Raw genomic sequence first — 26037 nt, 5'->3', positions numbered from 1 at the left:
AAGGTGATTACCTTGATTGACTAAATTGAGGAGACAGAGCATCCTGAGAAAGAGATCAGCAGGTCCTAGGACAAAGCAAGTGGGAGGGCAGGAACTCCTAGAAGAACCACCCAGATGCCCACAAAAGTGTGGACCTAATAAATCCTTGCTGCCTTCAGACACTAAGGTCTGCAGTGGTTCATTGCCAGCAAAGGAAACCTGCAGGGGATGGGAGCTTCTCTCTGTGAGAAACCTGGCCTTCCTTCATTGCCCCGCCCACCTGCCACTATCTCCCTCTTCCTGGGTGGAAGCTATCACTTCCCCTTCTCAATCCCACTGCTCTTGATTCCCCTCCTCTCTTGGGGCCCTAGAGCACTCATGTCATCAGTTAAAACAGGCCATCGTGAGAGGTTGGGCACATTTATGACCATTCCTCACAAGATGCAGAATAGCTGCTGCTGCTGCTAAGTCGCTTCAGTCATGTCCAACTCTGTGTGACCCCATAGATGGCAGCCCACCAGGCTCCCCCATCCCTGGGATTCTCCAGGCAAGAACACTGGAGTGGGTTGCCATTTCCTTCTCCAACGCATGAAAGTGAAAAGTGAAAGTGAAGTCGCTCAGTCGTGTCCGACTCTTGGCGACCCCATGGACTGCAGCCTACCAGGCTCCTCTGTCCATGGGAGTTTCCAGGCAAAAGTACTGGAGTGGGGTGCCATTGCCTTCTCCGCAGAATGGCTAATTATCACATTATATCTATTTCACTCCAAGATGCAAGGTGCATGTTGTGATACTTGTTTCTCTGATAGCAAAACTGAGGTTTGGAGGGGATGTGACTTGCCCAGAGCCACTGAAAAGGGTTGAGCCAGATTTAGACTCAAATTTACATTCTTGAAATGCCCCACATTTATAATTATTGGTTGATTAGCTTCTGGAGGAAGAAAAGCTATTTTCCCGCAACAGGTGTGAGGGTTTACAGTATAGCCCCTGTGCTGCCATCCTGTCCCTCATTCATGACATGTGTCACAGACCCAGTGACCCAGAATTCTTCTCATAAGAGGCTTGTCTCCGTCTGCCCTGCTTGCAGACACTGACCATTCACTCCTCATGTTCCTTCTCTGGCTGGTCTGCCCTGTGTCTGCACATAGCCTCCCCCTTGTCTCCCACAGAACAGGGCAGAGGTGTAAGTTGGAGCTGACTGGTCAGGGAGGAAGGAGTAACATGCGATTCTCTGGCCCATTAGATCCACCATCCAGGAAGGGGCCACAGAGCAGCAGGGCTGCAGGGCTAGGCTGGGATTATATGGGAGGCTCCCAGCTGGGGAGAAAGGTGGAGGAAGAGAAGGCTGAAACAGAATTCTTTCATTGATGAATTGACATTTATGGAGCTCCCTTCTGTATCAAGGTCAAGGCTGAAGTTACAGAGGAGGAGTAGGGGCTACATCATGGAGCTCTCAGCTCGTGTGACATCAGAGCTGAGGTCAGAGATCACCTTAGTCCCTCAGAGAAATTGAGACTCAGAGGGAGGGTGAAGAGGTCTGCCCTTGGGCATTCAGCCAGTGACAGCTGAAGTCTCCTACCCCATCTCGTGGGCCCCTCTGGCTGCCAGTGCAGGGCTCAGATGACTCAGAAACTCAAAGGTGCCAGGATGAGTCAGGGGTTGTGGCTTCGTCCTCCTTTCCAGCTCAGGAAGGGAGAAGATGGGACAGGCAGGATGCAGGATGATGGAGCTTGTAGGAGAAAGGGCTGCAGCTTGTGGCTGCCTCTGTGCTGTCACTCAAGGCAGAGGAAGAGAAACCTGATAACTAGAGCTGCCCTTGTCCTTTGAGTGACAGGGCCACAGAGGACAGAGACACAGACATAATTCTCTCCAAGCACCTCTTCCACTTCTCAGGTGGGCAGATCAAGGAGAGGGTTCCTTGCAGAAGAGTCATAACAGGAGAGCAAATCACTGATGCCAGAGTCTGGTCTCCTCTGCCAGAAGCTAGCTATGACCCAGGGCCTGGCATGGGGTGGAGATGCAAGTCAGTGAAGGCTCTGGAGATGACTTCAACAGACATCTCCAGGAAGCCTTCTGGGATCGCAGCACCTCCCTCCATCCTCCCTAATGCCAGCCCTGCCCTTTGAGGCAGCCCCTTCTCTGGGGAGGCACTCAGTAGAACTCCAAGTGTTGGTCTCTGGGGACGTTGTACTTGAGCTTGTGGGCTTCGAAGAGGTTTTCCAGCTCCGTCATGTAGTGCTGGTGCAGCCTGTCCACCTCCTCCTGAGAGGGATGAGGTGTCTTCTGCACCTCGATAGGCTTCCCCACTGCAAGACACAGATGTGATTGGTGGCCCAGAGCAGGAACCCCTGAAGGCACAGGGACCCTCGGGGTTCCCACTAGTATGGTCATCTGAGCAAGTATGCACTCTTTCCCCCTCCCTTTCAATTCTATTTTGGGTCATAGATTCAAAAATGTTAAGGCAACTCCAAGATTCTGATATGTTAACAATACCACCAGCTGGCATTTGTATGTCATATCTCCTATATCATCCTACCAATCCTATGGTGATAGAACCTGCTATTATTCCTTTCAGGCAATGAGGCTCAGGGAGGTTAAGTAACTTGTTCAAGGTCACATAGCCAGGAGCAATCAGTGCCAGGTTGTATGTAGCTCTGGGGATGTGCTCTTAGCCTCAGGAACAGGTGGGTCTGGGAGTCTCAGATGCCATGTCGGAAGTGCCTGTATGGCTGGGAGGAGGTGGCCCACATCGTCCTTCTTCCCCCCTCCCTCCATGCTGGCCTGCAGTTCCCTGTTCCAGAGAGGACATGGGAGGTCCTATCAACCTCCTCCCTCTGGCTCTACTTGGCTCAGAAAGCAGCTGTCATGTCTTATTCTCTTGGGAGTGGTCTGGAGGCAGCAACACTATAAACGTGCATGAGAATATTACCACACAACACAAAGAAAGTTTGGCAGAGGGGTTGCCTGTACTCAAGAAATGGCTGGGTAAGTGCAGAAGAACACACCTTTGCCATCGGAACCTAGTTGGAGTTCAGGAAGAAAGCAAATGAGATGATCAAATAGCTGAAAAGATGGTGTTAAGTCCATGCCCATTTTTTACAGAAAAATTCCTCAGACGCTTTTTCATAGCTTGCTAACTGCTACTTTACACATAATTCTAACAGACTTGGAATGCCCTTCCCTAGTATTCACCTTCTCCAATAAGCCTTATAAGACCCTGTGGTCAGAATTAAACTCTCCTTCTCTGGTGCAATAAGAAGTCAAACACCCTGATCAAACCTCTACTTTATTACAAAGGCCAGGGTGATCTTTTGGAAGTGATTTATCTTCTCTATGTCTCAAGTTGCAATCAATAAAATGGAGACGAGTGTCCCACTTCAAAAGTTGTGTGAAAACTGAGCTGCTGCATGTGAGGAGCCAGTGCAGTGCCTTACACACTGCAGGGGCTCAGTGATCAGTAGTGGCTACTGGTCTTCGTGCCCCTGTTACTCTGCTCATTCTAGACTGCCTTCATCAGGGTTACTTGCCTGTGTATCTGTTTAACACTCTAGAAAGTGTGCTCCACAAAGTCAAGTGTGTACTGGTCTATGTCCATATTCCCTTGCAGCATAAGCCCACCTTTTGCTCTGTAGCCCTTTCCCCACTCTCAGCCCGGGTCTAGGCTCACCCACAGTGGTGATGGGCCGGCGGTAGGGCATAAGACCAAAGCTGCCATAGACGAGCAGGATGGAGCCTCTCGTGACCCTCTGAAGTCCGTCCTGGAACCAGCGCAACCAGGTGCCGGGAGAGTTCTCAACCTGGTCATAGATGTCATTCTCCCCAAAGGAGAAGATCGGCACCAGATCTGCCCTAGAGGGAGACAGGAGAGAGGGCGCGTGGAGGGGCAAGAAGGCACAAGCTGGTCACTAGCTTCCTGAAGGGACCCAGTGAGCAGGAACTGGAGGAGAGGACAGAGCCCTGGGACAAAAGTAGGAGGCCTCAGGTGTGTCCCAGATCTGCCACGGCCTTGCTTTGTGACTGTAAGCGGGACCCAGCTTGTCTCAGGGCCACTGTCTGACAGTTGTAACATGCTAGTGAATCCAGAATGCTGCAGATATAAAACAATTCCAAACTTTCTGGAAAAACTTCTTCCAGCCCAGCTAGTTTTGTATTCTTCATAGATGTTTAAAGATAGGAGAATAGTTCTAAGCTATGTCCCAAGCTCCATTGTCCCAGATTCCCTAGGTCTCAGATATAATGCAAACTTTCAGCAATATGACCTTTGAGACTTAATCCCTTCACAAGATATTCCTTCTAGAACATTCTCTGGGTATTTGTGCGTGAGACAGTACATGGATCACCAACACAGAATCTTCACTGTCAGTGGATTGAGACTCTCCCTGCCAAAATAGGATGTGTATTCATCTGTGCTGTCTTCCCAACAAAACACAATCCTTGCCAATCTCCAGTTGAACCCAGAGCCCTCTTCCCAATACCCATGCATCAGGGCAAGCCTGATGAAGCCCTTGCGGTTCCGCAGCACCAGCTTGTAGCCTCCAGGCCTGGCATCCAGTGCCTCCTGGACGCCCCCAACAACGATGGCCAGCAGGTTGCCACCTCCTTCCCTGCTCAGAATGTGAGAAACACTCTCCTTGTCTGCAGCAACCATCCCTGAAGGGAAGAAAAAGATGAAGTGTGGTTTTAAGGGGGCCAGGATGGTGGGTGAGGATGTGGGCTGGGCTCCACTCTAGTTCCCAGCTGGGAGTTCTCTGAGGACTCAGACTGAGTCTTTCAGGTCTCGCCAACCCCTAGTCAAGCAGATCGCTGAGCAGTGCTGTGGGGAGTGCTTCCTTGAGTCTAGCTTCCTTCTCCACTACACACTCACTTGCAAGAAGTACAGAACAGTTGGCAGCCCTCCTTAAAATCCCTCCCCCATGCCAGCAGACCTCATCTACCTGGGCTACCCAGGGTTGGGAAGACTCACCGCTTATTATGATATAATCCCTGAAGACAGGGGCCCAGAAACACAAGTTCAGCACCATCAGATGTGAGCGGATCCCAGGGAACAGTGAGGAAAAACCAGTGCCATCCGTGCAAAAGTTGGTAAAAGCTCCAACAGTTGCAATCCCATGAGGGTGGTAGCCAACAAGGTAGTTCCGGGAAGGGTCCAGGTCGGCAGTCTTGACCAGCTGCAGGGACAGCAGCCTGGTGAGTCGGGGCTGCACCTTGTGACCACCCTGGGCTCCCTGCTGACTTTCTGTGCTGACCTCTTCTGTGTCTCCCCCGTGCCCAGTGCTATCACACCCCCATGTGAGTGTCCTGAGATTAGAGATGCCTATCTGAGGATCCTTGTCCCTGCTGCAGGCCTGGAGCAGAGGAGATGCTCTGGGAGACCATGAAATGAAGAGGGACAGAATGGACCCATGAATGGATAAGGCCATGCCGCCCACCTGGGAAGGAAGACCCTTGCCCAAGGCAGAGGAAGAACTCCTGGCAGGATGACAGGGACACAAGCCTCTGTCCTATGTGAAGGGAGACCTAATCCCAGGCAGAGCCCTCCCAAAATGAAGGAGCCATCACAGGAGGAGCATCTCTCCAAGGACTATGGCAGCTGGAGGCCTGTCCCAGGTTGGGGCTGACCCCTGAGCCCCTGTGACTCAGTGTAATAGACCCCAGGGTGCAGGGAAGTGGGTGCCAGGATAAGGGGCATGAAGTCCTGGTGATGCCCACAGGTGTGGGTGGAAAGGGGTCAAGGAGGTGTCCTGCCAAGTCTGCAGCACTCCCTGACACCAGGTCACAGCCTGCCCACAGCACTGCACCCCTGTCAGGCGTTGGTCTGTGTAGACACTGCTGCTCCGGGATAATGAAATCTTCACAGAGAAACCCAGCTCCGGGACTGATCTTCAGTATGAGGTGAAGGCAGCTTGTCCTGGGGAAACACTGCCTGATTCTCCACCATCACCTCTTTAGGAAGCCCATAGGGTGCATTTAGAAAGCTCCAGTGCTCAGAAGTCTCCTAATTTCACTAAAAACTGTGCCATTAGGCCCTAGCTAATAGAATCACAGCACAAAGGCTTGTGATGTGAAGTAGACCCAGCAGAGTTGTTAGGACAAGGAATGTTGCTTGCCTGCCTTCAAGCCAGCAGCCACTGTAGCTGCCACTGACAATGGGCCTTGAAAGGAATTCAGGATGGAGGAAAACAGGATACTAGTCACAGAGAGTGAGGATGCACATCACAGGAATAATTGCAGTGAGCCCAGACTTGCCCATCTTCCCTTACTAGAAACGGACAAAAATTACTAACTTGAGACATCTGCTTTTTGTGACTGGCAAGTAATCTTCTGAAGTTTGGCTACATAGATTTTGGGGTTTTTTTGGGTTTTTTTTTGTTTTTTTTTCCAGCAAAATCTGTAAGTTCTGACTCCTCCCTTACCTTTTAGAACAGCTCCCCAGAGATTACTGAGAGGCTATCTCCTTACTCGGAGAAGGTGATGGCACCCAACTCCAGTACTCTTGCCTGGAAAATCCCATGGACGGAGGAGCCTGGTAGGCGGCAGTCCATGGAGTCGCGAAGAGTCTTACTACAGTCCTCAGTAAGGTCCCAGAACAAAACCCCTCACAACTTTTGAGTTGTGCATTTGTTTTCAGTAGACAACAGAGACTCCCTGGCCCCTCCGCTTCCTGACCTCCTAAGAACCCTGCAGGGCCTGCTCTGTAAAGCTGTGTGGAGGACTTGAAAGTTCTCTTGGGAGGTGACGAGAGTCCAGCCTCTGCGCTCCACAGCGACCCCTGCAGGCCTCAGTCCAGGACAGGGAGGTCAAAGTGCATGTCATCGCTCCCTCTGCTGGCCACTTGGTGGTACTGCCCGCCCTCTGCAGTGATGCCACAGGACTGCAAGCGGCCTACAATCCTGAACACTGTGCAGGTGGAATTTCTGCAATTTCAGTTTCAGACATTGTCAACAGTGCCCTATTTGAAAAATCCTCTGGGGGAGATACCTGGCTAGAGGAGGGACAGAACAGACATAGATAAGACAGGCACAGAACAGCTCAGCACCATTTTTCTGCCAGATGTGCAAATGATAGCAGCTCCAGGTGTGAAAGGAGAGCCACATGCTGTCCTCAGAAGGTTCCAGGACGACCTGATGTCTTATGGACTCCACACAACCCAGTGATGTATGTGACAGCATCTCCAGTTTACAGTGGAGAAATCGAGGCTCAGAGAGCATGTGTAACTCACCCCAGGTCACACAGCTGGCATGTCGCAGACCTGGTGGTGGAATCTATGATGTCCACCCTCAGAGGAGACACCATATACAGTCTTCTCTCCTGTGTCCATAGAGGGCCGCCTGTCCCTGCCTGGCACCTCTCTGGGTCCTCACTGCCTTCCTCTTCCTATCCCCAGTAGATAATCAACCATCACAGCTGCTTACATCCAAGGGTTTAGTCTGTCTGGGATTCAGGAATGGGGCAAAAGGTCAGTTCACTCAAATTCAGGGTCCTCCATTACTAACATCTGATTTGGGGGTACAGAGTCCCATGTCTAAAATGGACATGAAGTACCCTGAGTAAGAGACTAAGGGACATGAAATACAAGGGATCAATTTTGTGTGGAAACTAGGATTCAGAATGGGGCAAAGCTCTGTCCCAGGACACAGCACACTGGAGTGCGGGCAGGATCCATCCTGAGTTCTCTCTGCTCTGCTTCTATCCTCAGAGCTAAACACACACTTTAAAATCAGAAAATGAACTTGCTGTGTGTCCTTGATCACACCTTCCTCCTTCTCTGGGTGTGAGTTTCATCATCTGATAAAGTGTGGGCTAGATGCTCTTTTGATGCCTTGTATTTATCATTGAGTCCTTCACCCCAAAACTTACAGTCTACGGACTTTACACCTGTGTGTTAAGATACATATGTGTGCCTCACCAATTGCCCCACAGAGCCCTTCAAATCTCATTCATACATCAATCCTCATATTGGCTCCACATCTCCACACACAAGAAAACATAGCCAGACAGAAACTGACTCTTCTCAGGCCACATGGTGGTAGAAGCCTCTCTCCTGCCTCCAAGCCCAGTATTCTGCTCACTGAACACAGGGGCACACTTCCCCATGGACACATGGGGACGATGGTCCTGACCACTCCCTGCTGCTGCTAAGTCGCTTCAGTCGTGTCCAACTCTGTGCGACCCCATAGACGGCAGCCCACCAGGCTCCCCTGTCCCTGGGATTCTCCAGGCAAGAACACTGGAGTGGGTTGCCATTTCCTTCTCTGAACCACTCCCTAGCCAGCCCCATACTTACCGAGATGGGGAAATAGTCCTTCATGTACTTCCATACAGACCAGCGCCTTAGTACGTCAATGTGCCTGCTCCCCTGCCAAGGCTTCGCTCGATCCAAGTACCACCAGACTGCATACAAGATACTGATGATCCAGAATCTTGTGAACAGGAGGCCTATGAAGACCACGTAGCTGAGAATGGCTGGTAAGGGAAGCAGAAGCTGTAGTGGTCAGCAGTGTGAAGGAACACGCTCTCCCCATTTGCCCAGCACTCTTCTGTCCAGTCCTCACCCCGGGAGGAAGGAATCAGCTTCCCAAGCCTTCAAGGAAGAGGGAATACAAGCAACACAATTAGTGTCACCCTGAGCCTGGATTTGAGACCAGGTAAGACTAAGTCCAAACTCACTTTTTCCCACAGCACCAGACACTTTTCTCATTGGGTCTTCCCCCTCCACCTCCCTCTCTGTCTATATTCACCGATAGACGCCTAGTGGAAATGTGACAGGAAGAACTCTTTCTAGTGTCCATTCTATGAGACCCCAGAGACAATAGAGATTATTTCTACCCAGTCTCCACTTCCTGTTTACCCCCAGCACACCTTTCCATAATCTTGTAGTCTGTAGATAGATCCTCCCTTTAGCTAAAATCCTCCCATGATCCCATGATTTATCACAACTTTGAGGCTCAGCTCAAACAGCTCAGCCTGATTTCAAGCTCCCCACTGGTGGCCTGTCTTGCTCTCTCTTGCTCCAGCCCCACTGCACCCCATGTTCCGGCCACACTAAGCTGTTCAGTGTTGATACAACTCCCGGTGCTCTTTAGCTTTTGCTCAGCTCTTTTCTCCACTGCTATACGCTATCCTACTGAAGGAGGGAGAGAAGAAGAGGGCAACCCATGCCTGCCCTGTCCATCAGGAGTGCAACAGGGCTAGGAGTAGCGCAGTGAGGAATTCATCCCAGACTCAGGATTTTCTGAGTTCCTTTCACAGGCTAATCCCAACTTTAACTCAGGGTCAGGTGGTCTGTGGGGCTGTCTTTAATCTGATGCCAATGGACCTCATTCTTAGAAAATATTAACACCATGCTCTCAAACTCTTTAAGAAGGTCAACCTCCACTTGTACTCCAAATGAAAGTAGGGTAGGCTGGGCCTGTCATTCATGGCTGACTTCCAGGAGGCAAGATTTTGATCCAGTCTGAATAGTAGTAAAATGCCTAAGCTAAGTAGGTTGGGGCTCACAGAGGCTCACTTTATTCAGAGCACCTACAGTGTGTCAGATGCTGGTGATACACCTGTGAACAACACACAGATATTCTTGCCGTCGTGCTTGGGAGTTCAGTGTTGTGTCTGGGGCAGTTTGTAATGTTTATTCAATTTTTTATGGTAGTAAAATATAGATTAAACATAACACTTATCATCAAAACAATTTTTTGTATTTTAGTATTTTTTTTATAAAATTTTTATTAGAGTATAGTTAATTCACAATGTTGTGTTCATTTTAGGTGTACAAGAAAGTAAATGAGTTATACATATACATATATCCACACTTTAAAAAAATTCTCTTCCCATATAAACAATGCTCTATGTGCTCTATAGAGGTTCTTATTAGTTATCCATTTTATAGATTAGTTCAGTTCAGTTCAGTTCACTTCAGCTGCTCAGTCATGTCCAACTCTTTGCGACCCCATGGACCACAGCACGCCAGGCCTCCCTGTCCATCACCAACTCCTGGAGTTCACCAAAACTCATGTCCCTTGAGTCGGTGATGCCATCCAACCATCTCATCCTCTGTCGTACCCTTCTCCTCCTGCCCTCAATCTTTCCCAGCATCAGGGTTTTCTCAAATGAGTCAGCTCTTGGCATGAGGTAGCCAAAGTATTGGAGTTTCAGCTTCAACATCCGTCCTTCCAATGAACACTTAGGACTGATCTCCTTTAGGATGGGCTGGTTGGATCCCCTTGCAGTCCAAGGGACTCTCAAGAGTCTTCTACAACATCAAGTTCAAAAGCATCAATTCTTCGGTGCTCAGCTTTTTTTATAGTCAAACTCTCACATTCATACATGACTACTGGAAAAACCATAGCCTTGACTAGACAGACCTTTGCTGGCTAAGTAATGTCTCTGCTTTTGAATATGCTGTCTAGCATATTAAATAACTTTTCTTCCAAGGAGTAAGAGTCTTTTAATTTCATGGCTGCAATCACCACCTACAGTGACTTTGGAGCCCAAAAAAATAAAGTCTGACACTGTTTCCACTGTTTCCCCATCTATTTCCCATGAAGTGATGGGACCGGATGCCATGATCTTAGTTTTCTGAATGTTGAGCTTTAAGCCAAATTTTTCACTCTCCTCTTTCACTATCATCAAGAGGCTCTTTAGTTCTTCTTCACTTTCTGCCATAAGGGTGGTATCATCTGCATATCTGAAGTTATTGATATTTCTCCCAGCAATCTGGATTCCAGCTTGTGCTTCCTCCAGTCCAGCATTTCTCATGATGTACTCTGCACATAAGTTAAATAAACAGGGTGACAACATACAGCCTTGACGTACTCCTTTCCCTATTTGGAACCAGTCTGTTGTTCCATGTCCAGTTCTAGCTGTTGCTTGACATGCATATGGATTTCTCAAGAGGCAGGTCAAGTGGTCTGGTATTCCCATTTCTTTCAGAATTTTCCACAGTTAACTGTGATCCGCACAGTCAAAGGCTTTGGCATTGTCAATAAAGCAGAAATAGATGTTTTTCTGGAACTCTCTTGCTTTTTCAATGATCCAGCAAATGTTGGCAATTTGATCTCTGGTTCCTCTGCTTTTTCTAAAACCAGCTTGAACATCAGGAAGTTCACGGTTCACATATTGCTGAAGCCTGGCTTAGAGAATTTTGAGCGTTACTTTACTAGCATGTGAGATGAGTGCAATTGTGTGGTAGTTTGAGCATTCTTTGGCATTGCCTTTCTTTGGGATTGGAATGAAAACTGACCTTTTCCAGTCCTGTGGCCACTGCTGAGTTTCCAAATTTGCTTATTCAGTTCAGTGCATATTCAGTGCAGCACTTTTACAGCGTCATCTTTTAGGATTTGAAATAGCGCAACTGGAATTCCATCTCCTCCACTAGCTTTGTTCATAGTGATGCTTTCTAAGGCCCACTTGACTTGGCATTCCAGGATGTTTGGCTCTAGGTGAGTGATCACACCATCGTGATTATCTTGGTTATGAAGCTCTTTTTTGTACAGTTCTTCTGTGTATTCTTGCCACCTCTTCTTAATATCTTCTGCTTCTGTTAGGTCCATACCATTCTGTCCTTTATCGAGCCCATCTTTGCATGAAATGTTCCCTTGGTATCTCTAATTTCCTTGAAGAGATCTCTAGTCTTTCCCATTCTATTATTTTCCTCTATTTCTTTGCACTGAGCACTGAGGAAGGCTTTCTTATCTCTCCTTGCTATTCTTCGGAACTCTGCATTCAAATGGGTATATCTTTCCTTTTCTCCTTTGCTTTTTGCTTCTCTTCTTTTCACAGCTATTTGTAAAGCCTCCTCAGAAACCCATTTTGCTTGTTTGCTGGGAGCCGGTGTGAGGAGCTCCGCCCATAGCAAAGGTCATGAGAAAGGAGGCTCGGCATACACAGAGGCGGGATCGAGCCTCAGGAGTCCCCCTGGAAATTCTTGAGCATCTACCCCCAAAACCAGAGTCTGCCTACTTTCTGCTTTGTACTCTCACCTACACCTCTGACTTTACGGGGGCCTGTCCACCACTACCTCTCTCTGAAAAAAGAGTTAACTTACAGCTCCAGTTAATAAAGTTCCTGGGTGTGATAGTGTTTCAACCTACAAACTCCTTTGGAAGTCCTCTAGCCTGCCTGAATAGGTTTTTCTGGCCACATGTGATTGCTCAGAGCCTCCCAACTGTGAGAGGCATGAGATGTTCTAAACTGTCTAAATACAGATTCCTTTGAGCAGTTAAAAGATTGATTAGAAATTGTATTGGTGAAGGGTTTTTCACTTGTTGGGCCAATGTTTGCTGCTAAGTCTCCATATCCCTTACCTGCTGTGTCCCTGGCAGTGTATTGATTAATATAATTGGTGTAAGTAGTAGCTTTAATGTTTGTAACCTGGGACCCTTGAGTTAATTCTTTTTCTTGTTATAGCCCACCACACCTTTGCCCTGTAGGAATGCAACTTTATCTAATGCTTTTGGAGGGTGGTACCTGACTAATCACCTTTAGAGAAAAATAAGTTTTCTGAAGAAAGGGTCTTAAAATGTTAACAGGCCTGCGGGCCAGAAGATGATGCAAATCACCTAAACTTTTGCATATGATAAGTTTGCAGGAAGAAAGCCTGGCTTACTGCATGACTCTACCCCTTCCCCCATTATCCTCTATGCATAACTTAAGGTATAAATACTACTTTGGAAAATAAAGTGCAGGCCTTGTTCACTGAAGCTTGGTCTCCCCATGTCGTTCTTTCTCTCACCTTCTGGCTGAATTATTCAGCCTCTTTTCTCCACTCAATTTCCTCACTGAGCTATCCTTATTCTATTACTCTTTATATCCTTAATTAACATTTAATTAAGCCATTGTTTCCTGATCCTCGCCTACGCCATCCCCGCTTCGAATTCCCTGGATCCACCGGGGCTGGACCCCGGCACTTGTTTGCATTTCTTTTTCTTGAGGATGGTCTTGATCCCTGTCTCCTGTACAATGTCACAAACCTCCATCCATAGTTCATCAGGCACTCTATCTATTAGATCTAATCTATTTTATAGATAGTAATGTGTATATGTCAATCCAAATCCCCCAAAATTTCCTTCCCCACTTGGTTCCCCTGGCAACCATAGGTTTGTTTTCTACATCCATGACTCCATTTATGATATGTAAATAAATAAAAATATTTGTACGCTTTTAATTGATTCTGCATATAATGACATCATACAATATTTGTCGTTTTGTGTCTGACGTACTTCACTCAGCATAGCAGTCTCTAGGTGCATCCATGTTGCTGCAAATGGCATTCTTTTGTTCTGTTTAATAGCTGAGTAATATTCCATTATCTATATGTTCTACATCTTCTTGATCCATTCCTCTGTCAATGGACATTTAGATGGTTTCCATGTCTTAGTTATTGTAAATAGTGCTGCAATGAACATTGTGGTGCTTGGATTTTTTCAAATTATGGTTTTCTTGACAAAGGCACTGTGGAGAACTCTATGGAGATACCCTACGAAACCAAAGATAGAGCTACCATAAGACCCAGCATTCCTATTTTGGGGCATATACCTGAAATGATTTTTAGTGTATTGTCGATGGCATTCATTCACTCATACTGTTGTGTAACAATCACTATCCTTCATCTCTGGAACTCTTTTCATCTTCCCATACTGAAACTCTGTACCCATGAAATGAGAACTCCCATGTCTGGTCTAGAGAATAAAACCCAAGTTGTTCACAGTGGCTCCCTGCGGGGTAGGATTCACTTTTAGAACACATATTCTGTTTGGATGAGTTACAATAACATGGATTCACTTTTCACTCAGAAAAAAAAAGATTTTAAAAATGCTTGCATTTCCACTTGACCAAAAGAACTCTCCTCACCCCACAGTATACCTCACCCTGGACTCACCTTTTAACTCCTGTCAGCAGGCAATGCCAAACTTGGGAGTATTTCCAGTCCCTGAGAAAGGAAGATCCCTTCTTTCCCCTCACAATACCCAGAAGGAAAAATGTAAAACCACACTTTACTAAGAGGATAGGCAGGTTGGTTAAGGTCACACAGCAAACTAGTAGGATAGGACCTGACATTCAGTTCTACTGTTGTGCCCCATCATGCTCCCAACATTCATTCATTCATTCAACAGTTATCAGCCTCAACTCTTCAAGGAGCTGGAGACACAGATGAGAAGAAGACCACCTGTTTGAAAGGAGCTTACCTTCCTGTGAGAGTGTGTGCATTAAAGAAAAAAGAACAGAGTAAACAAGTAACCCATGTTTCTGGGACTTGAGACCTTGATTGACAGGTCCCTGTTGACCTTTCCAGCCACTTCTTTGCCCCTCCCCCAAATGCCTGCTCTATGTCCAGCGTGAGCCAGCTGTTCACTACATGTGCAGCATTTACTGGCCCACTGGAAACCCTTACTTTCCTGCCAGTCTGTACATTCTGCCTGTGGACAACCTCTTAAGTATCTTTGAAAAGGGGTCCCATCTCTCTGCCCACTGCTAGCCTCCATAGACCAGGGTAAGGAATCGTTTCAGAATTCAGAGCTGTAATTCAGAATGTGAGGTTCAAGAGGCAATTTGGAGGATATTGCCTAGGTATAAAATAATTTCTAATATAAGCATTTAAATTGTAAAAACCATTCTTGGCTCTCTGGCTCTACAAAAATACAATCAGGAGGCTGGATTTGGCCCTATTGACTATGCTAAAACCTTTGACTGTGTGGATCACAACAAACTGTGGAAAATTCTTAAAGAGATGGGGATACCAGACCACCTTACCTGCCTCCTGAAAAACCTGTATGCAGGTCAAGATGCAACAATTAGAACCAAACAAGGAACAATGAACTGGTTCAATTAGGAAAGGAATATGTCAAGGCTGTATATTGTCCCCCTGCTTATTTAAATTATATGCAGAGTACATCATGCCAAATGCAGTGCTGGATGAAACTCAAGCTGGAATAGAGATTTCCAGGGAAAATACCAATAACTTCAGATACACAGTTAATACCACTCTATGGCAAAAAAAGAAAGTGAAAATCACTCAGCTGTGTCCAACTCTTTGTGAGTCCATGGACTGTAGCCTGCCAGTCTCCTCTGTCCATGGAATTCTCCAGGCCAGAATACTGAAGTGGGTAGCTGTTCCCTTCTCCAGCAGATCTTCCTGACCAAAGAATCAAACTGGGGTCTCCTACGTTACAGGCAGATTCTTTACCAACTGAGCTACCAGGAAAGCCCATGGCAGAAAGCAAAGAAGAACAAAAGAGCCTCTTGATGTAGGTGAAAGAGAAGCATGAAAAAGCTGGCTTAAAACTCAACATTCAGAAAACTAAGATCATGGGACTTTCTTGGTGGACCAGTGGCTAAAATTCTGAGCTCCCAATGCAGGGGCCAGGGTTCCATCCCTGGTCAGGGAACTAGATCCCACATGTCATAACTAAGACTCAGCAAAGCCAAATAAATAATTATTTAAAAAAAAAAAACAAAACACTAAGATCATGGCGTCTAGTCCCATCACTTCATGGCAAGTAAGTGGGGAAAAAATAGAAATAGTGACAGACTATATTTTCTTGGACTCCAAAATCATTGCAGATGGTGACTGCAGTCATGAAATTAAAATACACTTGCTTCTTGGGAAAAAAAGCTATGACAAATCTAGGCAGCATATTAAAAAGCAGAGACCACTTTGCCAACATAAGTCCGTCTAGTCAAAGCTATGGTTTGTCCAGTAGTCATGTATGGATGTGAGAGTTGGACCATAAAGAAGGCTGAGTGCTGTGGTGCTATAGAAGACTCCTGAGAGTCCCTTGGACAGAAAGATTAAACTAGTCAATCCTAAAGGAAATCAATCCTGAATATTCACTGGAAGGACTGATGCTGAAGTTGAAGCTACAATACTTCGGCCACCTGATGCAAAGAGCTAACTCTTTGCATTGGAAAAGACCCTGATGCTAGGAATGATTGAAGGTAGGAGAAGAAGGGGACAACAGAGCATGAGATGATTGGATGGCATCATTGACTCAATGGACATGAGTTTGAGCCAACTCCGGGAGGTAGTGAAGAACAGGGAAGGCTGGCGTACTGCAGTCCATGGGGTCACAAAGAGGTGGACATGAGTGAGTGACTGAACAAAAACTAGTGCTATAGATAGTATTCTGAGCCTCATCTTTGAGCTTCTTTGCAGATACTGAACCCCCACCAGGTAGAGGAAGTTGCTCACCAGCCCATAGACCTCAAACCAGGGGAAACCAGAAGGTTGGTGATGTTGGCTTCCAGTTACCTTAACCAAGCAATCAGACAACTGTCTAGGGGCTGATCATGTGCCCAAGCAACTCTACCCCACCCAGTCTCTAGAAGCCATTCCCTGAAATTCAAGAGAGGGAGGGAGAGGGGGTCAAGTGTTTTGAGCCAAAACTGTCTGGACTCCTTGCTTGGTCCCTGCAGTAAATACTGCACTTTCTTTCACCACAACCCAGTGTCAGCATGGGAGCTTTCCTGTGCTCGGGCAAGCTGGTGCAAATTTGAATTGCTAACAACTGCTCCCTGTGATCTGTCTTCCCCAGACACCTCAACACAGAAGATCCCTGAATTGCAGCCTATCACACACAGATTGGACCATGTTACTTCTATAACTAAAGCCCACCTGGGCCTCCCCTTTGTCCTCAGATAAGGGAAAAGTACAAGCTCCTGCTCCTGGCACCAGTGGGCCCAGATACCTTTTCTCAGCTGCCCTCCCTCTAACTCCAGGCCCAAGGCTACCTCACCTCCCTGTGCTGTTCCTGACACTCCCAGATCCCAGGCTGGGCTGGGGGTTGGTGCAACTAGTCAGACACAGCTCCCAAAGCTCCTTCAAGGCCAGCTGAGCAAGATGTTCCTAATTCCCGGTGATCTCCAGGCGCTGAGCTGGGGATTATCCCCCCATCAGTGCACAGTGTGTACCAGATGTGACAGGTGCCCTAGGGTGCCCGTTTCCAACCCAGCTGTCCTTACCCATGGACACCAAGCAGCTGACCGCCTGCAGGACCACCAATGTCTGCAGCCTGCGTTTCCATGGCACACACAAGGGCGCGAACTCCACCATAATGGTTATTCTGCTGGCTCTGGAGGCTTCTCTGAGCTCTGTGACACCTGCTGGTTTTCATTGTTGCCAGCATTTATCTAAGCATTTATGGGGCCTGGGGGTGGGTGTCCAGTCAGCCCTAAGATCTCATTGCACCTGCCCCAGCAGGAACTGGTTTCCTAGGAGAAATCTTTAAAGACACCTGGCCTGAGCCTAGCTGAGTATGCAGGAAGAGAAGTACAGTTTACTCCTCAGGCAATACATTATCTGCCAGATCACCTTTGCTCTCATCCTACCCATTATTTGGCAAGTGAAGCAGCAAGAATAGGGCAATCCTGTCCTCTTTTCACTTACCCAACTACTTAGCCACAGTAATTGTCTCCTTTCACCTACTAGGTCAGTGGTTCCTCTTCACATATCTTCCCATCACAGTTGCCATATAAATATCTCTTGGTCCCACCGTCTCCTCCATCTCCTGTCCTATTCCTCAGCTCATCTGCACAGCAAAACCCAAGAAAGAGCCATCTGCATTAAACACCCTCCCCTCCCATTCTGTCCTCCCTCCTCCAGACTTCAGACATCACTCTTCCATGAAACTGCCCTTGACAAGTTCACCAGTGGTCTCCATGCTGCTGAATCCAGCAGTCAATTCTGAGCTCTTGTCTTGACCTCTCAGCAGCCTCCGACACAGTTGGTCCCTCCCTTCTCCTTGAAACCACTTGGCCTATGGACACTACCCTCTCCTGGTTTGCTTCCTGCCCCTCTGGCTGCCCCTGGGTCTCCACAGTGGCGCTTATCCTTCACCAGGCTAAGTGTTTGAGGGTCCTCCTGTCCCCTCAGTCCCTGGACCTTCCCTTTTCTCTCCATTCTCTGTCCTGCAGAGACTTCATCCAGGCTCATGGCCTTGGAATCTGTCTACAGGATGAACATTTCCAAATTGCATCTCCTGCCTGACCTCCCCCGGGCTCCAGACTTGACTTTGTAGGTGGGTACTTGACATCCTCTCTGCTAGTCTCCTTGGCACCTCCAGGACAGCCTATCTAGAACTGAACTTGAGCTCCCTCACCTACCCTTTCTACAGTCTCCACATAGCTATAGAGTTTTCCAAAGTCATTACACATTACACTGGTGGTCAACTGGTTAGGACTCTGCACTTTCACTGCTCAGATCTGGGATTCCTTGTATACTTGATTGTGCTTAACAGTGTTTCTCAATGCTTAATGCAGATCGCATTTAAAAATATCTAATGGGGCGGGACAACATGGCAGCCTCCATCCTTGGCTCTGTTTTGTGGATTGTCTGGTAAGTTGTTCTTTCATCAGCTTCAGGCCAAGTTTGAAGTTAATATAAGGATTGGAAAAGATGCATCTTCAGAAGAGAAGAAAAAGGCCTATAAGTAAAGAGGCTATGGAGCAATTCTCTCAGGAAGAATACCATTTTCCCAAATAAGCTTCAGTCAGTGGCTGATGAAGAAATTGCTGCCATTCTCAGTAATAGCTGTCTTATTAGAATCAGAAATCATGTGCTGAAAGATCCCCTGCGCAGGTGTATGATGGTGCTGGAGGCTTTGTGTTATGGTCATCCTTCACTTAGCTGGTCATGGGCAATTGTTGGGGTTGAGCAAGCACTGTGGTAATCTGCTCCTGAACCTACTAAGCTTACAGGAAAAACAATTCTGTCAAGAGGAGACTTTTCTGAAAGATAGAAACTTAATTTGGGAGGATCTGGATTAGAATTCTGCTCTACCTGATAATGTCTATAGTTAAAGTACTTTTAAATTTTAAATGAGGATATTTGGATGTTTGGATATTTCATTGTGTCAGTGAATTATCTTTTCTCTTGGGCTTAATAAATTAAACATACTGTTCCCATACATGATGCAAAGAGTAGTGTAATTAAAAATGTCTCTGTGAAAAATAATGTTCACTATTCATTTGAATATCATTTTATGATATGTTTGTGTTCTAGTCTTTTGTTGATTCAATAAATATTGATTAAATATCTCTTGCATGTGAAAGCTGCTTTTCACTCCCACAGCCAACCTCTGGTCAACTCTGACACCAGCGTTCTCAGTGGTCTCTGTCTCTGTGTCCTTTCTCCCTCCCACACTCTCAACGGTCGGAGGGACAGCTGGATCTAAGGCTATGTGATTGCACCAGCTACAGAGTAGTGGTGTCAGGCTTTCGCAAAATAACAGCACCAATTTACATCTCACCTGGAATATATCAGTGTCCCATGGATGCAGATCCTCCCTCCTTCTTGGTAAACTCAGACGTCTTATTTCCTGTTGTGTAGAGAGATATCAAGTTGGGGTCCTGATTTCCAATTCCTCATCATGAATGGACATGACTTTATTCATTGCATTTCCTCTCTGTGAAAAGTTTATGAGGCAGGAGGGTAGTGGAATTGGGCAGAGAGAGAAACTGAACCAAAATGGCCCATCAGAGTGGTCCTGAATTGGGCTAAAGTGTCCAAGGCAGATTGGAAGAGGGCTGAGACCAGTCCTGCTTTGGCCACTTTCCAGCTGTGAGACCTCAGACAAGTCCTTCCCTTCCCAGAGCCCCTCATCCTACCAGGTATCAGGTGCTGAGACGACAGCCCCTATTGACCCGTATACAGCACTCAGCAGTCCACCAGGGGTTCTGTGAGCCTCACCTCACAATCCCCTTGCAGGCCAACAGCCAGGCACCACCATACTTCCTGGGGCAGTGCGGCTGCTGTGTGGTCTGAGGACCTGCCTTGTCCACCAGCTGCCTGTTACTGGTTCCTGACAAGGTAAGTACAGAGTTTAAGAGTAACTGCTCAGAAACCTTAGAGCAATGTGGCACAGTATTTCTATGTGTATTGAAACTAATAATTGAAAGTTAGATTTGAACTGTTTATCTTTGTTTTCTTCTTTTCTTGGGTAATTTATATTTTATTTTACAAATAGAGAAGTCCATGGTATCTTAGAAAAAAGAAAAAATACAAAAACCTGATGTTTAACCACAATTAATTGAGAAGCATAATCTAGGGCAATTCCAACAGTAACTTCTGACATTTTTAACATTTTTTGAGGCAGAAAGAGTCTTTTGACCCTTCATCATTGACATTTATAGATAAGACCAGGGTTTGATGCTGTTGTTTTCTGTTCAGAACCTCTTTTGAAGCAGCTGAAAGAAGGAATCTTCCAACACATCTATTTCTATCCATTCTCCCACTAAGGATGTAACTTGACCAACATGGCATCAGTTCAACTTGCTGAAGAAGGAAACACTCAGGTCAGCTCTCTGGCAGGGAGTGAGAGGAAGACATAGAATCTAAGAAAAATCCAAACCTAGTTCATGATTGACACAAACTCTCCCAAGTCTTTAAAACCACTTCCAGGCATTTATAAATGGAAGGGGCAAGGAAGAACTGGCATTGACTGACCCCTCATTTATGGCTGAACCATTTACAGGTGAAGATGGGAGAGGATGTGAGCTGTATGGGCACGCAGTGCAGGTGGCATTGGGAGGCCACAGGCATAGCTGGTGCCATTGATCTTCTCAATGTACAACTGGGCTGAATTTAAGGCCACAGTAGGCAAGGTGAGAGCAGGACACTTGGGCAGGCGGCTTTCATACTGGTACCAGGATTCTAGAAAGGCTTTTAACCTCTCTGATATGAACCTCATTTGTACGAGGAGGTCACTGTTAGTTACACTGAGATTCCACACCTGAATCATCCTCCCAGACAGCCCAGCACATAGTAGGTTCTGAGAAAGTGGTTCTTAGTGTATATGCAACATCCACCCAGAGCCCAGCAGGTAGTAGGTTCTCACTAGCAAGTTGCTCACACAGCTGACTCTGCCCTGCTGTGGGGTCACTGAGACAGATGCTCGGTCCAGCCTGAGGCATCATCCACTGCCTCTCTTACCTGGTCCATAACCCACTCCAGCTCAAGCACCTCCCAGAGCTCCTCCCTACCTGGGGGATCAATTCTGACCTCTGGACTGGACAGTAGTCCCCCAGACAGCAGGCCAGGCATCCTCAGGGACCCTGTCTGCCCTGCTCCCTCTCTATCTCAATAGAACTTTGCTGCACAAAGGCCTAAACCTCAGCCTTAGGTTCCCAAAAACTCACCTTGACCCTGACCCTCACCAGGAAATCTCTCCCACTTGTGCTCTGACTGCTCCTTCCTCTCTGCCTTTGCTCCCTCAGTAGCTCCTATGTTGCCATCTCTACCACTTTCGGATCCCTAGCAAAACCCACTCCTGAGAGGGTGAGGCTGGGTCAGGACAGGTGTAAGCTGGCAGAGCTGTGCTGACTGACTCCTGTGCCACTTGTCACCATCAAGCGGTGTCACCAGGCTGGGCCCCAGCAGGTCCTTTGTCCCCTAAGGAATGATGTCCGAGAACTTCTTCCACGTCAAAGAGCAGCCTGATGTCAGGAGGGGGCTCCAGCTCTGCCCAACCCTGATAGCCTCTGAGACTTTCTGCCATATCTGACAACTTTTAGGTCTTAAAGCCCTGCTTCCCGCTGCACCTCATGTCTCCAAGTCCATTCTTTGGGTTTGGGCTGATGGGCCTTATTTCCCACAATTTGGGGGGCTCCTCCAGGTTCTCTGTGCCTGCATGGAGGTGGGACTTTGATAGTAGGGAAGATGTGTCCCACCCCACTATGGGTAGCCTGCTACACTGGAACCCGGCTCTCTGCAGAAGTCATAGAAAAACCTGAGACCTGTTTGGAGGACAGTGGGAGCTACGTGGGAGAGAGAAAGCTGGCACTAAGGCAACCAGGCAACCTCGTGCACAAGTCAAGGTAGGGAAAATTGGGCTACAAGTACTTCCTTGGTGCTTGGGCATTTTCAGTGATCAAGTGCGTGTGAGTGAGTTGTGTCCTAGGCTCCAAGCAAGAAGGGAAATCCAATCTGCAGTTTCTCTTGTGAGGGAAGCGACCAGACGCAGACAAAGAGATTCTCAGGATATAAAAGAAACCTCCAGTGGGAGTGGTTGAGTGTACAGGAAAACTCAGACACAGGGACCAGTGAAAAATTTTCTAGGCCTAGGGAACCACAGAAAAGGGCAGGTAAGGATTCTCCTGTGACATTCCCCTGGATCATCCATTGGGAGGATGCTGAGGGTTCAAAAAAGACACACACGCAAAATTCTGGGGGTTACTCAGTTATAAAAGCCTGGGTGGTCTTGCTGAGTAGTTAGGTAAGAGGTAGATCAGGGAAGGGAGTGAAGCAACAGTGGGGGTGGGGGTGGGGGTGGAGGGTTGTGAGCAAGAATGCAGTGCCTCTGAAGCTTTCTCTTCCCAGCCCTCCTTGTCCTGCTCATCTCCATGGTGGCCATAGAGAGACAAGAAAGACAAGGTCTTAAAAAAGAGAAAAGAAAAACAAAGTCTTAAAAACAGAATGAGGGGTGTCAGAAAGCCAACCTCTAACACTCAAGCCAGATTCACATTCAATACATAGGAGGCTCATACTTGCAAGTACCTAGTTAATGGGGTTCTTTTGATGTTTCAAAATTGATATTTTTGCATGCACAAAAAAAAGGAAGAAAGGAACAATGCCTTTTTAAAAGTTTCTTATTCCAACTCTTGTTTACAATTTGAGTTTTATATTATGATATCTGATTTATAGCTAAGTTTGAAAAACAAAGCTACAAAATCCCTTGTTGTATCTATTTGGATATATGTATGTCTCGGTATATGTCTTTGTCTTTGGATAATATTACTAATTGCAGAAACTAGTTTGTAAATGAGTGCTAATATAATTGGCCCAAAGAAAAGTAAGTGCTTATAAATCAAACAATTCTAAATACAAGAGAAATTAACATAAATGATTTTCAGGTTCATGTGAACTGGAAAATATTCAGTATTAAATACCTGATATTAGTGTTTATTTGTTGATTTAACTAATGTAGACATAAAACCGTTTACCACAGATTGAGACTTGAACCCATGTGTTGGGACTTGAGGCCAGCCAAAATCCTGCTTGAGACTTGAACCCACGTGGCTGGGACTTGAACCCAGGCAAAACCCACAGTACCTGGTTTCAGATCCTAATGAAGCTTGGGTCCTTGACATCTCATCACAGAAAGAATTCAGTGAGAGACAAAGTGATAGGTAAGAAGTAGATTTATTCAGATACAGAGAGAACACTCCACCGACAGTGTGGACCATCACAGAGGCGATTGCAACGGCCATGAAATGTAGCATGGTTAGTTTTTATGGGCTGGGTAATTTCATATGCTAATGAGCGGGAGGACTATTCCAGAGGAAGGGGCAGAGATTCCCTGGACTTGAGCCACCACCCACTCCTTGGTCTTTTAACAGTGCCTTGGAACTGTCATGGCACCTCTGGGTGTATCATTTCACTTGCTGATTCAGGGTCAAGGTCTAGTCTTGTCTGCCATCTTGGTCCCATTTGATTCTAATCAGTTCATATTGTGTCCTTGGGCTAAGTCATTCTTTCAAAAGTTGTGCCCTGCCCCTTTCCCTCCTGTTACAGACATGTCTAAGAGTCATTAACATTAAGGGGTAATATTTTCATTGTGCCAATGTTAAAATTATTATATCTGTTACAAGTTTGTAAACAAGGAATGCAACTCAAGTGAAAAAAAATTTTAATGAAATAGGAACTTTTAGATAAATTCTATTAAAAATAATTATAATTTAGGTGCATCTGTCTAAAATAATCTCTCCAGATTTGGGCAACTTAAATTTCTAGAGTTGGGCTATACTAAGCAATAAAATTTATTAAATGGCTAGGTCATTTTCAAATGAAATAAGATTCTGAAACACTGATTACTGAAAACTAATTTCCTCTTACAGAGAAACTGAAGAGATTTTTGACTATTAATAAATAATATTCGGTGCCATCCTGAAATGTTTTCTATAAGCAAACAAAAGCTTTTAGAAATTATCACCGGTACCTATGTTCACAAATCTATAGGACACTAATATAAACATCCATTCCTGGTTGCTTAAAGAAAGTAGGAAGTGTGTTTTCAGTAAAGAAGGTATGAGGAAAGCAACTGCATTTTATGAAGGGAAAAGGAAGTAGGACTGACTTACAGGTGGCCATTTCAGGATGGGAGAACAAAGTATTGGGTACAGAAAGTGGTAAGAACTTTTGTGGAAAGTGGACCCTGAGAAAAGTGTTTTGTGCATGGTTCAGTTCAGTTCAGTTCAGTCGCTCAGTCGTGTCCGACTCTTTGAGACCCCGTGAATCGCAGCACACCTGGCCTCCCTGTCTATCACCAACTCCTGGAGTTCACTGAGACTCATGTCCATTGAGTCAGTGATGCCATCCAGCCATCTCATCCTCTGTTGTCCCCTTCTCCTCCTGCCCCCAATCCCTCCCAGCATCAGAGTCTTTTCCAATGAGTCAATTCTTCGCATGAGCTGGCCAAAGTACTGGAGTTTCAGATTTAGCATCATTCCTTCCAAAGAAATCCCAGGGCTGATCTCCTTCAGAATGGACTGGTTGGATCTCCTTGCAGTCCAAGGGACTCTCAAGAGTCTTCTCCAACACCGCAGTTCAAAAGCATCAATTCTTCAGCGCTCAGCCTTCTTCACAGTCCAACTCTCACATCCATACATGACCACAGGAAAAACCATAGCCTTGACTAGACGAACCTTTGTTGGCAAAGTAATGTCTCTGCTTTTGAATATGCTATCTAGGTTGGTCATAACTTTCCTTCCAAGGAGTAAGCATCTTTAATTTCATGGCTGCAGTCACCATCTGCAGTGATTTTGGAGCCCCAAAAAATAAAGTCTGACACTGTTTCCACTGTTTCCCCATCTATTTGTCATGAAGTGATGGGACCAGATGCCATGATCTTCGTTTTCTGAATGTTGAGCTTTAAGCCAACTTTTCACTCTCCACTTTCACTTTCATCAAGAGGCTTTTGAGTTCCTCTTCACTTTCTGCCATAAGGGTGGTGTCATCTGCATATCTAAGGTTATTGATATTTCTCCCGGCAATCTTGATTCCAGCTTGTGTTTCTTCCAGTCCAGCGTTTCTCATGATGTACTCTGCATATAAGTTAAATAAACAGGGTGACAATATACAGCCTTGATGTGGCTAAATGGACAGCTATTGTTTCACAATGGACTATAATTCTATCTGACTGAGTGTTCTAAACCTTTTTGATATTTGTTGATGAAACTTCTTAAATCATTCTAATGAAGCACTTTTGACTTCTAGCTAACTTCGGGAAGCTTCAGAGGTCCCCTGAAACATCTCAAAGAGATATTAAACTAATTAGGTTCATTTGTATGCAGAATTATGTGGGAAGTATTATCACGTGAGTAATAACTTATATTGTATGGTAAATCTTACTAATACAGGTATCCTAGAAACTATATGGCGTTCCTAAGATTCTGATATGTCCAAGTAAAATGTTATCAGTCATAATTCTAGTTACTATCTTAAAATATTGTCATAGCACTAACCAAGTTTCACAAAAAATGTTTACTCCTCAAGATTTATAGAAAGGCATGTGTGCTCAGTCATGTCTGACTCTTTGCAACTTCATGGACTGTAGTCAACCAGGCTTCTCTGTCCATGGAATTTTCCAGGCAAGAATACTGGAGTGGGTTACCATTTCCTTCTCTAGGGAATCTCCCCAACCCAGGAATCGAACCCACATCTCTTCTGTGTCCTGTATCATTAGGCAGAATCTTTACCAGCTGAGTCACTGGGGAAGACTTTTGAATAAATACTAGTTTCTGAACTAAAGCTGAAGTTCCGATACTTTGGCCACATGATGCGAAGAACTGACTCATTGGAAAAGACCTTGATGCTGGGAAAGATTGAAGGCAGGAGGAGAAGGGGACAACAAAGGATGAGATGGTTGGATGGCATCACTGACTTGATGGACATGAGTTTGAGCAAGCTCTGGGAGTTGGTGATGGACAGGGAGGCCTGGCGTGCTGCAATCCATAGGGTTGCAAAGAGTCAGACATGACTGAGTGACTGAACTGAATGGGAAATCTGATGACTTCACAAAAGTTAACAAAAGGACTGAAAGAACTGGCAAATATGCTTATAACTTTTATGGTTTC

General features: G+C 46.1%; 1 protein-coding gene across 1 annotated transcript; it reads right to left on the bottom strand.

The window, feature by feature from the left end:
* Positions 1-2127: 2127 nt before the first annotated feature.
* LOC139187245 (2-acylglycerol O-acyltransferase 2-like) lies at positions 2128-17020 on the bottom strand. The gene is made up of 6 exons (XM_070803255.1): positions 16930-17020; positions 8261-8439; positions 4940-5144; positions 4452-4626; positions 3644-3825; positions 2128-2282 (listed from the first exon to the last, which is right to left on the bottom strand). The coding sequence occupies exons 1-6, from the start codon at positions 17018-17020 to the stop codon at positions 2128-2130; spliced, it is 987 nt and encodes a 328-aa protein (XP_070659356.1).
* Positions 17021-26037: the final 9017 nt, after the last annotated feature.

This window comes from Bos indicus, chromosome 15, assembly GCF_029378745.1.
Source record: "Bos indicus isolate NIAB-ARS_2022 breed Sahiwal x Tharparkar chromosome 15, NIAB-ARS_B.indTharparkar_mat_pri_1.0, whole genome shotgun sequence".
In the NCBI taxonomy this organism is placed as follows: domain Eukaryota; kingdom Metazoa; phylum Chordata; class Mammalia; order Artiodactyla; family Bovidae; genus Bos; species Bos indicus.
This window is presented reverse-complemented; position numbering and strand designations above follow the sequence as displayed.